The sequence below is a fragment of the Mobula birostris genome, chromosome 5, assembly GCF_030028105.1.
Source record: "Mobula birostris isolate sMobBir1 chromosome 5, sMobBir1.hap1, whole genome shotgun sequence".
NCBI classification, from domain to species: domain Eukaryota; kingdom Metazoa; phylum Chordata; class Chondrichthyes; order Myliobatiformes; family Myliobatidae; genus Mobula; species Mobula birostris.
The window spans coordinates 63,796,082-63,813,600 of record NC_092374.1 but is presented as its reverse complement, the minus strand read 5'-3'; the positions used below and the strand labels follow the sequence as shown (position 1 = coordinate 63,813,600).

The 17,519-nt window shown below is 40.3% G+C and overlaps 1 protein-coding gene across 1 annotated transcript in view; it reads right to left on the bottom strand.

The window, feature by feature from the left end:
* The window catches only part of ugcg (UDP-glucose ceramide glucosyltransferase), a 65,714-nt gene extending 49,764 nt beyond the window's left edge, over positions 1-15,950 (bottom strand). The window contains exon 1 of the mRNA XM_072258164.1: positions 15,722-15,950. Coding sequence (XP_072114265.1) covers positions 15,722-15,819 — 98 coding nt within the window. The 5' untranslated portion in view covers positions 15,820-15,950. The remainder of the gene's footprint in view (positions 1-15,721) is intronic.
* Between the last annotated feature and the right edge of the window lie 1,569 nt (positions 15,951-17,519).

Below are 17,519 nucleotides of genomic sequence, written 5' to 3'. Positions count from 1 at the left end.
CTCACAGTCTAACACATTATGATTTGCAACTTATTGTTTATCAGCACTGCACCTTCTTTGTGGCTGTTACAGTTTACTGTTTTATCTGAATGCAATGAATACTGATTTAATCTGTACGCAAGATAAACTTTACAGTGAATCCCAGTACATGTGACAACAATAAACCAATTCCAATCCTAAATACTTAGATTAAAAACTGCAAATGCCATGGAAAAAGGAGGGCAAGAGGGAGTCAGCATGAACACAATGAGCAAAGTGACCTTCTTTGATTCTATTGCAGAATCTGCATGACTTAAACAAGCCTTTAGCTGTCATAGATGTCACTTAACTTCAGCAAAGGTTAATGGGAGTTGAAACAAACATTTTTTTTAGAATTTCCACCCAAGAATCTCTGTACAGTTGCTGTGATTTTTTTTTAAAAAACTTATACAATGCCCTTTTACCTTCCTCACGCTATACTCAAAGATTAGTAACTGCTTATATCAGCATGTGGTACAGAAAATCATTGACATTTTAGAAAGCGCCATTCAGCCTACTGTACCAGTTAATAAAGGGAATTCCAGTGTAATCCCATCTTCCAGCATCTATTGCACAGCCTCAAGGTCATGGATCTTCAAATACATATCCAAGTAATTTTTTTTTAAAATAGGTGATAACTAGGTATGTAACATCGATATGTGTAACTAGAGGTGCCGTGCACAATGCGGATCTGACGGGGACAGCCATGAGAAAGCGCAGAGGAACATCTGGATTAACTTCTGAATTGCCTGCTTCGCTGCCGCTGGTACCGTGCGATCGTGAATCTCCGGAGACGAAAGCTCCAAAATCCTCGGCTTTGCGTATAGCCTGTTGCCAGGGCCGGGGTCGAAATGCTCGGCAGAGATGGTGCTCGGTGTCAAATAGGTGGTCGGAGGCTCTGAGTTTTTCGGACAGAGTTGGAGTCGGACTGTGGTTGGATGCTTCCGGGATGCTGCATCGGCAAGTTGGCAGCGCTGGAGGTTTACTGTCTGCGTGAGATGATGGGACTTTCGAGAGACTCTGAGACTTTTACTGTGCCATGGTCTGTTCTTATCAAATTACGGTATTGCTTTGCACTGTTGTAACTATATGTTATAATTATGTGGTTTTTGGAGTTTTTAGGTCGGTTTGTCATGTGTTTTCGTGATATCATTCTGGAAAAACATTTTTATCATTTCTTAATGCATGCACTACTAAATGACAATAAAAGGGGACTGCGTGTCCTCATAATCATATCATAAAGGCTTCTGCCCATAACAACCTTTCAGCCATGAAATCTCGGCAATTTGGGTGAAAAATTATTTTCCTCGTTTGGCTTCTAATCCTAATAAATGCTTTAAAGCTATACCTCCTGGTTTTTGACCCTGTTAAGTTCAGGAAAAGGTACTTACCTACTCCATCTAGACCCCTGAATTTTGTAACCTCAAATCATATCTTCTTCCATCTGGCATCAGTTAACCATTCCATGCTGAGTGAACCTCTCTTAACTTATGCCTTTTCAAATGAAGGTTTACAACTATCCCTCAGGATTTGTCCACCTATTAAACCAAATGACTCATAATTACTTGGTTTATCCTTTTCTCCCTTTAACGGATGGTACAATATTTGAGTATTTTCAATCCTCTGAGGCCAGGAAGGATCTGAAAATGAAGGCCTCATTTTCCATAGCTTTGTTTTTTAAGCAGCCTGGAAAATATTTCAGTTGGATTTATTCACCTTCCAAGACGTTTTCCCCTTAAGTTTGTACCACTTACCATCTCTCACTTAATCCACATTCTAGTCTTTCTTTCCACTGTACAAAAGGAAGTACAGGCAAGTAAGACAGTTAACCCACAAATTTCATATCTTTATGCAATGTAGCACTTCCATATTGTCTTTTATTTCAGTGTAGTCCTTTTATCTATCATTTACCTGCAAAAAAAATCACTGGGACACTTTAATCCTCAATGCACATTTACTTTTCCCTCTTTTTTTGTGAGCAATCGTAAATAAAGAGACAAGTTTTCTTTTCCCAATTTACAAACTTGGTGATCCAATCCTCTTAACTCCCTATGTGCTCGGGTGGAAGAGCCTTGAAATGCTCAGCTCGTGCAACTGAAGACTCAGGGAATACATTTTTCAGAAAACTTAAACAGGATCGATGGTGAGAAACTGGTTTTCATAGCTGGAGACTCTATAACTAGATTGATCCTACAATAAGGGGTCAACTATTTTACCACAGGTTTCTCAACCAAATTCAATGGGTACCGAGTACATTGAATTAAAATCAACACACTTTTGGACTTTACAAAATCAATGACAACAAATATAGGGCAGAACTGTGGGATTGAAGGATATTACATAATCATATGCAGCAGAGAAAATGGTAGGCATAGTCAATGCCTATTCCTACCACTTTCAGCCAAAGATTGCATACAAATTCTGCTAAAATATAAATATCTTGAAAATATGGTTTCACAAGATCAACTGAAATGTTGTCACAAATATTGCAGGTGACAATGGCAATGAGTGATGTAAACATCATGATAAGTACTTAAGGCCTGCACCTCTAGAAGCAAGACAAGTATATTTTTTAAGAAATAATTGTGCCTGTGCTCAGGGTGCTTCTACCTATCCCCACAGGTCAAAGAAAATTTGAGACTGGGTTCCTAAACATTTATGCCCTGGCAAGTGGAGAAAGTACATCTTAATAAGACAGGAAAGGTGCAAGGCAGAAAATTGACTGCAACTTTAAAAAGATTTGCAGCAAAAAGGACAGAACTTACAATGCAATTAGAATATACTGTATATAATTGCTGTTTCAATGGTCAGTATGCTGCAATTAACAAGAGACTCTTGATTATAATGTACAAAATATGCATTACAAAACTGAATGTCTATTTTCAAACTTTATGCTTAATATGTTTTAGAAATTTACAGTGTGCTATTTCCTCTGTTGCAACAGCAGCGACAAAAGCATCAAATAATATCATGCCTTCAGTGTAGTAAAATCTCCTGAGCTGAGTCACACAAGATAGCTCTTAAAATGAAGTTTGGGGGTGTACTAGAGGCCATAATGCAGGAGCAAACAGCCAAGAATTCTCGAAGAGAGTGGAAAGGTGGATTGAAAAGAATGAAATTTAAAATGAAAATTTGTGCTAAACCAAACCAAAATAGCACAGTGGCAGCAATAAGAACCTATGCTAGAGGTGGAAAAATCGATCCAGAAGGGTACATGAAAGGTTTCTTAATTCTGACAAGCACTTGAGTTAATTTCACTGAACACTTCCAAACAGCTGAATTTGTGAATTTTTAATAATTATAGGTGGCATAATTTTCATCCTTCTATTGTGTGCACAGCAAGAGCGAAAGGGATCTAATAATTCAACCGCTGAAGTTATCTTGAGCCTTCACAATTAAATCATACCTAGACTTTTCATTGTTATCCTCAGATCCCTTGATTCCTTAAATAAAGTTGCCCCGATGGTGGCGTTTGTGTATCGCAAGGCTCAGTGCCTTACCAGATTTCGAAAAAGTGTTAATATATCTGCTTGTTTCCTTCGTGTTCCCTCGATTTGGCTATGCGAAATACTCTTACAGCAAACAGTCACTTTTGGACATTAACTATCGATGCACCAACACAGTTTTGGACTATCCATTCAACTTCGACCAACCACCTCTGGACTTAGTAAGGACACCGCGGACCTGCATTCAACTCGCTCCGACTAGAAGGGCCCAGCACTGAGACCGTAAACAAAGATGTGGGAAGCGTGGAGGCTAAGGCTAAATCCACACCGGCCAGCACTACCTAGCATCTTCCTCGCCAATGTTCAGTCCCTGACGAACTAAGAACTTGGACCCTCACACAAAGAAGGCTTATGGATTGCAACGTCATGTTTTTTACGGAGACGTGGCTAAACAGTGATGTCTCAAAAAACGTGGTGGAACTGGAAGGGCGCATGGTCTTCAGGGCTGACAGAGCTGCAACAGCGACAGGTAAAAGTAGGGGAGGTGGTTTATGTATCTACATGAATCGATCATGGTGTACTAACTCTACCATTGCTGACACTTATTGCTCTGCTGACCTGGAATACCTGATTATTAAGTGCAGACCTTTTTATTAACCACGAGAGTTTACATGCATCACTGCTGTCGCAGTTTATGTCCCACCAGATGCTAATCCTAAAGTAGCCATGAAAGACCTCAGTGCTGCTATTAGCAAGCTGCAGACATTGCATCTAGACGGAGCCTTTATTGTCACTGGGGACTTTAATCATTGTAACCTACATACCGTGCTTCCAAGATTTTACCAAAATGTATCATGCACCACAATGGGAAATAAAACCTTAGATCATGTCTACACAAATGTGGCTGACACTTACAAAGCCACTATCCTCCTCCACCTGGGACAGTCCGACCATCTTTCATTGTTTCTGCTCCTCAAGTATTTCCCGGTCATTAAATGTGTGAAACCCACAATGAAGACAACCTGATGGCATGAACACTGACTTCTCCAACTTCCACTAATGCCCCACCTCCCCCTCATACCCCATCCATTATTTATTTATATACACACATTCTTTCTTTCTCTCTCCTTTTTCTCCCTCTGTCGCTCTGACTATACCCCTTGCCCATCCTCTGGGTTTTTCCCCCCCTCCCCCTTTTCCTTCTCCCTGGGCCTCCTGTCCCATGATCCTCTCATATCCCTTTTGCCAATCAACTGCCCAGCTCTGGGCTCCATCCCTCCCCCTCCTGTCTTCTCCTATCATTTCGGATCTCCCCATCCCCCTCCCACTTTCAAATCTCTTACTATAGCTCTTCTTTCAGTTAGTCCTGACAAAGGGTCTCAGCCCGAAATGTCGACTGTACCTCTTCCAAGAGATGCTGCCTGGCCTGCTGCGTTCACCAGCAACTTTGATGTGTGTTGCATGAAGACTATTAAGATCTGGCTGGAGGGTGCTGACTCTGCTCTTCAGCACCAATTCCAGCACACAGACTGGAGCGTATTTGCTGCCCATGCCACCACAGACTCTCGGATTAACATTGATTTATATACCAACTCCGTCCTTGAGCACATCAACAAGTGTGTAGATAGAATGACATCACAAAAACAAATAAAAGTTTTCCCCAATCAAAACCATGGATGAACAGAGAAGTTCACCTCCTGCTCAAAGCCAGAGATTCAGCCTTCAGTTCTGGAGACCGGGAGACTGACAGCTCAGTCAGGGCCAAGCTGAGCAGGAGAATCTCTCAGGCTAAACACACATACAAACAGAGAATCGAGGAGCATTTTAACTCCTCGGACCCCCGACGCATGTGGCATGACATACAGGTCATTACAGACTTCAAACCTCCTAGTACTGTGCCCCCTTCCAGCTCTGTTTCCCTCCCAATGAGCTCAATTACTTCTACGCTCGCTTTGACCGAGAGAACAAGGAGGTCACCCTCAAAGCTGATCTCCCACCTGGTGAACTGCCTCTCTCTCTTTCCACCTCCGATGTTTGCTCCACCCTGAGCAGGATGAATGTATGGAAGGCAGCTGGTCCGGATGGAATACCTGGCCCTGTGCTCAGAGTCTGTGCAGAGCAGTTGGCCGGGGTCTTCACAGACATTTTTAATCTGTCCCTGGCCCCTGCCCCACAAGCTTCAAGATCGCCACCATCATGCCAGTGCTGAAGCATTCCACTGCCAGTGGCCTGAATGACTTCCGCCCAGTTGCACTCACCTCCATCATTGCAAAGTGCTTTGAGAGACTGGTTCTATCACATCTGAAATCCTGTCTGCCCACTACCCTGGACCCCCATCAATTTGCCTATCACACCAACAGGTCAACAGAGGACGCCATCTCCACAGCACTTCACTCTGCCCTGACTCACCTGGACAGCCCCAACTCTTACATCAGAATGCTGTTCATTGACTTTAGTACTGCATTCAATACTGTGATCCCCAAACTTCGCCAGATTGGTATCAGCGTATCCCTCTGCAATTGAACCTTGGACTTTCTGAATAACAGATCCCAATCAGTTAAGTTAGACAACCTCTCCTCCTCCACTCTCACCCAGAACACTGGCGTGCCTCAAGGCTGTGTGATGAGTCCTCTTTTGTACTCTCTTTTCACCTATGACTGCGTTCCTGTACATGGTTCTAACTCCATAATCAAGTTTGCAGACGACACCACGGTGGTTGGCCTGATCAGAGGGGATGACGAGACGGCCTACAGGGGCGAGGTTCAGCACCTGGCCACGTGGTGTGCCAACAACAACCTGGCCCTTAACACCCAGAAGACCAAGGAGATCATTGTGGACTTCAGGCATGCTAGGAGCTACACTCATGTCCCCATCTACATCAATGGAACTGTAGTAGAGCATGTATGAAGCTTCAAATTCCGTGGAGTCCACATTTCCAAGGATCTCACCTGGTCCCTGAACTCCTCCATCCTGATCAAAAAGGCGCAACAGCACCTTTATTTCCTGCGGAGCATCAAGAAAGCTCACCTCTGTCCCAGGATACTGATGGACTTTTACCACTGTACCATTGAGAGCATACTCACCAACTGCATCTCATTGTGGTATGGCAATTGTCTCATATTGGACCGCAAAGCACTCCAGCGTGCGGTGAAAACTGCCCAGCGGATTATCGGCACCCAATTGCCCACCATTGAGAACATCTACCATAAATGCTGCCTGGGCAGGGCGAAAAGCATTATCAGGGATGCATCTCACCCTAACCATGGACTTTTTACTCTCCTCCCATCTGGTAGGTGCTACAGGAGCCTCCGCTCCCACACCAGCAGGCACAGGAAGAGCTTCTTCCCTGAGGCTGTGACCCTGCTGATCCTCACATCACAGCGCTAAGCAGTATTGCACCCATATTGTACTGTCTCAGTACTTTTTTATTTGTGTGCTGTAGCACTTACTTTTTATTCGCAGCTATTTTGTAAATAACACTATTCTTTGCATTTCCGGTTAGATGCTAACTGCATTTCATCGGCTTTGTATCTGTACTCGGCACAATGACAATAAAGTTGAATCTAATCTAATTATTTTTAATCTCTTTGGTGAGTACAAATATCTTACTCATTGTCTTTACAAGTTACCTCAGGAGATAATTGCCAATGAGTGGTTATTTTACAACTTCAAGATTACAAAGTGCATTTTATATCAATAGTCTTATAATATACAGTCTGCCCCGGTCTACAAATGGGTTCCATTTTTTTAAAAACATATTCACCAGACAATTTTGTCCTTGGGTTGGAAAACACAAATATTTCTCAATATGGCAACCATACCTCCACACAGCAATGTGATTGATGTGCGAAATCAAAAACACGTAGAACTGATGAGAAAGAATATTTACTAAAAATAGGGACAAAAGATACTAGTTGAATTTAATACTATGGGCGCTAATTCAAATGTAAGGGTGCTCATAAATTGGGACTTCCTGATCTGCTGGTTTATTAACACAGACTGATAAGGAATCTTGAGGCATGCACAAAAAAAACTTATGACCTTTTTCAGTAATCAATGAACACCTTTCATTTTAAGGATTAATTTAAATTATTCTGAAAACAAAATGGAATTGAAATAGTTTTTTGTTAAAACGACTGGATTTCCAATCTTTTAAAAAACCTTCTATTGAAAGTATGAAGAGAAGAATGAGGTCACCAGGTTTACAGCATGCATCATATTATTGGCTTTCAATTATATATATTCCCACTTATTCTTAACAAATTAAAGTTGACATTTACTACTCATGATAGTCTTTCCATTGTAGGAAGGTTGATAATAGGTTATTTCCAGACCACACCTGCATTATAAAGCATAATGAACACTAAGCGATTGCTATAATTTAATCACAGTGCAAGTATGCTTCTTGACATTTTATGAACTTGCTCCTCCAGTCGGCCCCTTCTACAAGTCACTGCAGTAAAGCAAAATAAAGCTTCCTAGCTTGCTGTTAAAAAGATTCAAAAATGTCATCAAGGGGTTAAAAATTCTGTGCATAAGAAAGACAAGTAACAGGAAAAGAAAATGACAAATCTAAATAAAGAATCATTCTTTTGCAGGTATGTAGGGTTTTTATATTAGGTTGCTTCAGTAAACATATGGTCATCCACTCTGACAACACTTTTAAATGCTTAAGGCTTAAACTATACATTTTGGCAAATCAAAATGTTATGTTTCAAAAAATATATAGAAGTACATTGTGGTTTAAGAATTATCACTTTACTCAGTATAATTTTTATACTGAAAGAATATTTCAATTTCTAAAATATTAATGCTCCATACGCACCAACTGCATTTATTTTGAATGAGACTAGCATATTTGACATTCACTGTTTTACAGTAACTGCAGGCAGCCAGATATTTTTTGCAACCGTATACTGCACCAGTTGGAGGTGTCAAGCAATGCATGCTCAGCAAAGTGCTTCCCCCACACCCCCAAAAAAAAACTAGAAATTTTCTAGGTAACAAATGTTTGGTTTTACGTTATATTCAAACATACTCAAATGAAACTAAATTCCAAAGCAGTAGAATAACACAATATATCCAAAACACTAGATAGATTTCCTTCCCAGGCAGTGTAAAGTAAAATGCTGAATGTGTCATTTTATAGCATAACAGATTTTCTCATAACCCCACAGCACCAACAGCCTAAAAGCACACCAAAACTCTCGGGAAGTTCATTCTGCAATGTACTGGATTATATTTAGAACTTTTAAAACAACATACACTAATTAACAAAAAATGAACACAAAAGAAACTAGAAAATAAAAACTCACTGCGTGTCAAGGAATTTTGCCATTAATTGATAAATTCCTCCTAAACACTTTAGTTTTTTTTTAATTTTGCAACATATGCTCATGTCTCCTATCACCATGCCATATGGAAGCAAAATAAGTGTACAATCAATTTTTGTTTTTCTGGTATTTATACATTCAGACTTCCCATAAACAAGTAAAAATATCTAAGAATATTAAGCAAATGCAGAAAGTACCCAAAATGTAAATTATATGTCAAGTATTGTAAAAAGAATCCATGAAAATAATATTTTAAATTTATTATTATGCTTAAGGGCAATACAGCTGTAAACAGATAATTAACAACATGCCCTGAAGATCTGGCGCCATGTAATAAATACATTTATTTCTGCTATACCTACATTACTACAATTTAAAGTATAGAATTAGTGTAAAGCAGCTTTTATTTAAAAGGATAAGAAGATAACATATAGTTAAGCAACTTATTTAAAGATTTATACATACTGTGCGATGTACAGAAATTTTTTTTTAACATTTCTCATGCAGCAGACGTTTCCCATTGCCCATGGATATCAGTTAACCTAGTGTTTGGTGATTTGATGTATACACTCAAAAGCCACTTTATTACATACACCTGCTCATACCTAATACAAATATCTAAACTGCCAATTGTGTGGCAACAACTCAAAACATAAAAGCATACAAACATGGTCAACAAGTTCATTTGTTGTTTAGATCAAACATCAGTATGAGGAAGAAATATCTAAATGACTCTGACCATGGAATGAATGTTGGTGCCCAATAGGGTGGTTTAAGCATCTCAGCTGATTTCCTAGGATTTTCACACTTAACAGTCTCTAGAGTTTCGTGCAAAAAAAAACAAAAAGACATCCTGTGGGCAAAAATGCCTTGTTAATGAGAGGGAATAACCAGACTTGTTCAAGTTGACAGGAAGGCAAAGGTAACTCAAAGAACCATCCGTCCCAGCAGTGTGCAGAAGAGCATCTCTGAACACATGTGAAACCCTGAAGTGGATGGGATACAGCAGCGGAAGACCACAATAAATTCTACTACTGTACCTAATAAAGTGGCCTCTGAGTATATATTTGAAAATGTGGATTACAAAAATCACACACATAACAGGAGCCCCTTTTAAAACTTTAGATACATTCTTTATAGGTTAAGAGCACTTGACTTATGGATATCTGTATACACAAGGGAGCTCCTATATCATTAAATTCAAAAGACTGACATATACATGCTTGTTCCTGTAAGCATAACTAGTTTTTTTTTGCTCTCCATTTTAAGTGTTCTTGTTATTGATGCAACTTCATTAAAATACTGTGGTGGTTTCAGTATATTTTCTAACTTCTGAACATCTATTAAAAAAGGAACCTGTATTACCTAGGATGCCCTGTACACCATTGCTTCAGAATACCTTTAAGCCTGCCCTAGGTATCCAAACCTAAATGGTCAATATTCTTACACTTCGCTTCACCAGCAAGAATGTTGCTAGCGAAATGAACGCCTGCACTGATATCCCGATAGAGCTCCCTTAGTCCTCACCTCTATCCACACTAGCTTCTGCATCCAAAATATCAGCCAACACCATTTTTGGCAGCTGCAATGCAATCATACTTCCCATCTTCCACTCCCCTTCCCACCTTTCTGCTTTCCTCAAGCACTGCTCTCTCCACGACTCCCTGATCTGCCCATCCTACTCTATTCTGGCATCTTCACTTATAACCATAAGAAGTGCCACACTTGTTTCTCCTCCTGCCACAAGCTCACCACATCACTCCCTTATTTGGCTCAGCATTCCATTTAAGTCTCTGTCTTTATCTTCCCACTCCCCACTACTTTTGCCTCCACATATGCTGTTTGGTTTACTGAGTTCCTCCAGCAGTTCTTTCAGAAATTTCTTAGCATTCTTCGACCAGTACTTTCAAAACTAATTCAAATGAGATCCAATTAATGTCTTAATGAGGCAAGATTCTGTAGAAAGAATTTCAGCACAAAATATTTTTTAATAAAACAGATGTTATTAAAACTGTCATGATTTCATTCATTTCAAGTCAAAATGCAGGTCATTTTAAAAGGAGAGCTGTGGTATTCTGCAGCATCTTGAAGATTGGTTGTGAATATTGGTTTGACACCAATGTTCAACATAGGCAAATTCAGAGAATATAGAGTAAATTGGTTCTTCAGCTATTCCAGCCCACATTCAAGAAAATGCACCAAAAAAAAGGGAAGCAAGAAAGCATAGTAAGTGAATCTCTTTCTCAATAAGTGAAACCAGAATCTTGCCTAATCAAAAAGAATGCTTCAATTAGTTTTTTGAACACTGCCAATTAAAATTTTCCCAACCACTAGCTGTAAATGTGATGTGCCCTTTCAAGTATCTCAAGTTAAACAGTGACGACAACTTTCAACTAATTAAGAGCCACAAAGAAAAGTTTTAAAGTATGAAATATAATAAACAGAACAGAATAACATTTGATTTTTCATTAGAAGAATAAATGCACTGTGAAAATTTGTGTATCCATAGGACATGGGCATACTAGCAAGTATGAATGACATTTGAGTCTCAATGTCATTTCTATACTGTAGGTCTGCAGTTGCCTGTGTACCAGAGCCAAGTAAGCATAACATATTTCCTACAAAGCATTAAAACAATGTGGTTCATCAACACTATAGCTAATACAAGTATTTTTTTAAAGTTATATTATTTATCTAACTACATCCCTTATATTTCATGATGGAATTCAAATTCTCATCCCTTGCTTCAGGCTTCTGAATTATCAACCCATGACAACTAAACTACTGTACGATTTTAAGACCTCCTCCGGTGTATGATCTCATCCTTAATTTTTTAGCTAAACGACTTGATATTTTAAATAACTACATCAGGTATATAGATCTATGATGAAAGATAAGAAAAAATACTTTTCTACAGCTGAAATTTTAAGAAAAAGCTGGCAGTAGCCATTTAAGGTCCTGGGTCTGCACCATATGACTGATAGTTCAGCTTGGTGAAACCGTTCTGCATTAAATTCACTTTAAATGCTCTTTTCATAACCTGGGCATCAGCTACAACGCCAGCAGTTATTGTTCAGCCCTACTTATCATTTTGAAAGTGGTGGTGAGCTGCCATCATGAGTCACTATATTCCTTCTGAGGTACACCCTTTATTGTCTTTGGTGAGAAGGGTTCAGGATTTAGACCCTGTGGCAATAAAGGATATTCCCAAATTAGAATGTGTGCAACTTGATATAATCCTGTGCACCTACTGTAACTTTCAGAGCTGGAGGTTAAAAGCAGTACAGCAACCAGAGAGTGTGACTGCAGCACACTTTGTAGATGGTACACACATGCACCAACAGTGGAGTTAATGATTGCTTAGGATGGCCAAAGGAGTACAAATCAGGAGTCTGTTTCAAGTAGATGGTTTTAAGGTTTGAGAACTGCTGCACAAATTTTGGAATACATCTACGCCCATATGCTGTCATCTGCTCCCTATTAAAAGTGTCGAGGCCAATGGAAGAAATGTGCCTCTGGGGAAAGGAAACATACTTCCAGCACAACATGTGGATTGTGCCCAGATGATGCAAAACAGAACGATGAAAATCTGCAGTTTTATGCGGCTCTATTTGTTTATTCATATATTAGCAATTTCACATAAAAACTGGTTATCTGAAATTTAATGCCATGTCCTGAAGTCTTAAACTTCCCAAGATTTACATTCACTGAGGGAGAATGTTTCCGACACTAATATTTTAACCTTAAGTCAAAACAATTGTGATGGCATGAAAACAGATCTAGCTAAAATGAACTGGCAAGAATACATAGCAAAATTGTTAAACAATTTAGCATTTGCAGAGCAAGGCATTTAGAAAAATTCAATGTGTCAAAGTCAACACAGTTTTGTGAAAAGAAAATCATGTTTGATCAATTTATTGGAGTTGTTTGAAAAATTAACAGCACGTCAATGATTTGAGGAAAATAAGCACTCCATGTGTAGGAGGGAAAATACTAATATGGCAAGAAGACAGTCGGGCTAGACGGACAGAGGCATATGTTGTCTTATTCTAATTGGTAAGGTGCAATGAAGGTTCAGTAGCGCGGCTTCAATTTTTGAAACCATTGATGTAGTAATCTGGGGGAAGGCAAAAAATGTCAATATAGACAGGAAAGTTGTGAAGACAATATGAGATTACAAAAGAGCATAGATAGCTAATTAACAGGACAAAGTTCTGTCAGATAGAGTATAATGTGGGAAAGCATGAAAATATCCACTTTGACAGGAGAAAGAAAATAAATGGTGAGAAGTTCTGAGATATGGAAGGAACTGGGTGCCCTAGATCAGGATTCATAAGAAGAAATTAAGAAAGCTAATAGAATGTCATTTTTCATTGCCTGAGTATGGAGGAATATAGGTGACTCACAGGAGGGTTTTCAGTTTAAAATGGCATCAAAATCAACATAACACCTTGGGCTAAAAGTAAAAGGCCTGTTCAGTGTAGTACCTGTTCTACGGTTATTCAAAAATTAAAAATCACAGTGACTTTCTGTGGCAAAGTCAATAAAATCCTCATGCACATTGGAAATAACAATATTCTCACATCAACTGTTTCAGAATTTTACCATATATACCAGTATCCTTTTGAAAATTAATCGTCTCTCTCCATTTCTGCCAGATTTTTGCCATTAAAGGAGTTCTAATAACTGTATTGTAGCATTATAATTGGTGAATCTATTTTCAGACTTTCAAAGAGGTGGCTTTGAGTGACTCTACCAGCAAAGTATAGAAGGCAGATGCAGTCTTTTACCGAGCCCTTAGCAGGTTCTCAGGGGAAGGCTGATAGAAATTTAAAGTAACACACATCAAAATTGCAGGTGAACGCAGCAGGCCAGGCAGCATCTATAGGAAGAGGTACAGTCGACGTTTCAGGCCGAGACCCTTCGTCAAGACTGACGTTTCAGGCAGAGACCCTTCGCCTGAAACGACGACTGTACGTCTTCCTAGAGATGCTGCCTGGCATGCTGCGTTCACGAGCAACTTTGATGCGTGTTGCTTGAATTTCCAGTATCTGCAGAATTCCTCGTGTTTGCGAAATTTAAAGTAATCTTTGTGGCATTTCAACTGCAGTTGGTCGTGGTTGAAATCCATTTTGAATATAAGGGGAGCAAATTCCAGAGTTTGGAGATGAAAACATGCAGAATTGCTTAAAGTAATAGTTTTGCAATGCAACTATAACAAAGTTGTTATAGTACAGCCCCTATTGAGAACCAAATACAGAGCCCACCATTCCCTTCCTTTCTTGAGGCATCAATTCCTCACTACTCTACAGCCCCTACCTGCACATTAGTCATCTTTTGGGTATGTTGGCTAGCTGTCAAATCTCACAAAGTTATTAAATTGAACAATATCCAACATGATCCAACACGAGTAGCTATATTGTTGACCAAACAATTTTATCCTAGGGAAAAAAAATTACATCTTGTGGTAATTTTTGGAAACATGACTGCATAAAACTGAAGACACTAAAGATTCCCAAACTATTTAAAGATTGCCTAAGAATGAGAATGTATTATCTACCCTTGTGGATGTGGGGGAGGGGAGTGGTATGGGGACAAAAATAAAATATCACTTCCACTACCAACACTCAGAATCCTGGCCTCATCTTGGAATTACAAACAAAATCTCCTTTTAATACAATTGATTTTCCATAACTTTTGCCAAACACATGAACTCCATGTCAAGACTACATGATATGTTTCCCAATAATAGTGGAGAGAATAATTGGAAAAATAACTACTAAATGATGGAACACACACAAAATGCTGGAGGAACTCAGCAGGCCTGGCAGCATCTATAGAAAAGAGTACAGTCAACATTTTGAACCAAGACCCTTCATCTGGACTGGAGAAAAAAAGATGAGGAGTCAGGCTAAGTAGGTTGGAAGGGGAAGAAGAAACACAAGGTGATGGGTAAAACTAGGAGTGGGAGCTGGGAAGTTGATTGGTGAAAGAGATATAGGGTTGGAGAAGGGGGAATCTGACAGGAGAGGACAGAACGCCATGGGAAAAAGAAACATGGACTCTTCTCCGTAAATGCCATCTGGCCTACTGAGTTCCTCCAGCACTTTGTATGCTGCTTGGATTTTCAACAAATGTAGATTTTCCCTTGCTATATGATGGAGTTGGACTGTCCGAGGGAGAACTGCTTTGTATTATTCCCATCATAATATTACTACCACACGTAAGACATAGTTTATGTTCAGTCAGTTACTTCGGATAATATGATCCATAGTAAAGAGGATTTAAATACAACCAAATTATCTCGGAAAATTATAACAAAAACTTTTAACCGTTCTTTTAACTGGTTGCATATAGAATGGATCTTCTGAAACGTAAAATATTAAAGCCGGTCAGTTACATATTATGCAAAACACGGGCGGAAGTAATGGAAGAATTTTAAGAACCCCCACGGTTCTCTTTAATTCCACGATCTTTCCAAATACTAGTTTATACAATTCAAGGAAAATACCTAGTTCAAACGTAAAAGAATGAATATACTATTTTAAAAAGACCGGTGTAGAAATGTTTTATTTAAAACGACCAACGTGCTCTTGATGAGACCCGGCTTCCTTTAAAAAGCCTACCGATAGAATGGCTTTAGAGAAAGATACGAGTTGATAAATATACAGAACATGTGTCCTTGACACCCTCATCTAAAGGAAGGGGGTTCTCTTCACACAAAAGGGATGGAAACAATAAATTAAAGAGTTAAAGTGGCCCACATTCGCAGTAGGCCCCAAGCAAACTATGTTGGTGTATCATTAATGAGGAGTGAAAAGAGGCCCTCGGCCCATGCAGCCAAATGGGAGTGATGGGAACACCCCCACGCCTCAACAGTCACAGAGAGCAGCCCCCACCCCAGGCCTTGAGGCCCTGCCTTACCCGTAGATGATGGACATGAAGTGCATAAGCCACAGGATAATGAAGAGGATCAGTCCGAAAATGGAGAGGCCCTGAAGAGCCAGGTCCAGCACCGCCATTGTATCCGCTTCTCACTCTCACCCTCTCGCCAAGAATCCCCTGGGACGTGATCCGACGCGCTCCGTGCGCTACCACTCAACTCCAGTCTCTACGCTCCCTCTGACTCGGCTCTCGCTCACCGAGCGTCACACTGCCGCCCCTCCCCCTTCCCCGTGCGATAGCGGCAAACTCCGCCCCCTCCCCCGGACACTGACGTCCGCCCCGCCCCGCCCCGCCCCTCCCCTCCGTCAGGGGAAAACCCACCCCGGAGCCCGGCTTCAGAACTGGCTTCGGCCGGCCATTGTCTTTGCGCGACTGGACCCACACCCAGCCCCAGTCGGACGCCTTCTCCTTGTTACACAGACCCCAACTCTCTTCCTCGACCCAGGATTAAGAGATCCGATTCTATCTCTCAGGACATGAAGATCATACAGAAAATGCTGATTAAAAACCCCTCTCCCACTCAGGGCTCAACACTATCCAGGATATTAGCATTAAGAAGGAAGTGTCCAAGCTCCAACCACTGGCGGGAGCTTGTAATTTACCCACAAGTAAATGAAATAAATGAACCTGTGCGTTATTCAAACGATCTTGAATCAGATGCTTTGCCTGCTAGTCAACATTCCGCGGGGAAAATTGTAACTGCACAGCTTCAAAGTTTAAAGTAAATTTATTATCAAAGTACATATATGAGATTCATTTTGGAGTGGGCATAGTCAGTAGATCTAAGAACCATCATCGAATCAATGATAGACTGCACCCTTCAGGACAAAAGAACAACCAATATGCAAAATACAACAATTTGTGCAAATACAAGAGAAATATTAATAAATAAATAAGCAGTGAATATCGAAAACATGAGATAAAGAGTCCTTGAAAGTGAGCTCATAGGCTGTTGGAACATTTCTGTCTTCAGTGATAGGGCAGGTGAAGTTATCCCCTCTGGTTTAAGAGCCTGATGGTTGAGGGTAACAACTGTCCCTGAACCTGGGTTGTGAGTCCCAAGGCTCCTGTAACTTCTTCCTGAAGGCAGCAGTGAGAAGAGAGCATGACCTGGGTTGTGGGGATCCCTGATGATGAATGCTGTTTTCCAGTAACAGTGCTCTGCGAAGATCTGCTCAGTGACGGAGAGGGCTTAACCCTTGGTAGATCTGGCTGTATCCATTACTTTTTATGACTTGTTCCACCACACATCTATAGAGATGTGTCAAAGTTTTAAATGTAATGCTGAACCTTCGTAAGCTTCTAAGGAAGTAAAGGTGCTGCCGTGCTTTCTTCATAACACTTATGAGCTGGGCCAGGACAACTCTGGAGAGTGAAAATTGCTGACCCTCTCCACCTCTGACCCCTCCCCCAGTGGCTCATGGACCTCCTGTTTCCTCCTCCTGAAGTCAACAATCAGCTCCTTGGTCTTGCTGACATTGAGTGAGAGGATGTTGTTGTGGCTCCACTTAGCCAGATTTTCAATATGCTTCCTATATGCTGATTCGTCACCATCTTTGTCACATTGTTAGTCAATGATTTGGATAATGGAATTGATGACTTTGTGGCAAAGTTTGCAGATGATATGAAGATAGGTGGAGGGGTAGGTAGTGCTGAGGAAGCAATGCGATTACAGTGGGACTTAGACAATCGAAGAATGGGCAAAAAGTAGCAGTTGGAATACAGTGTACAATAATGCATTTTGGTAAAAGGAACAATCTAAATGGGGAGAAGGTTC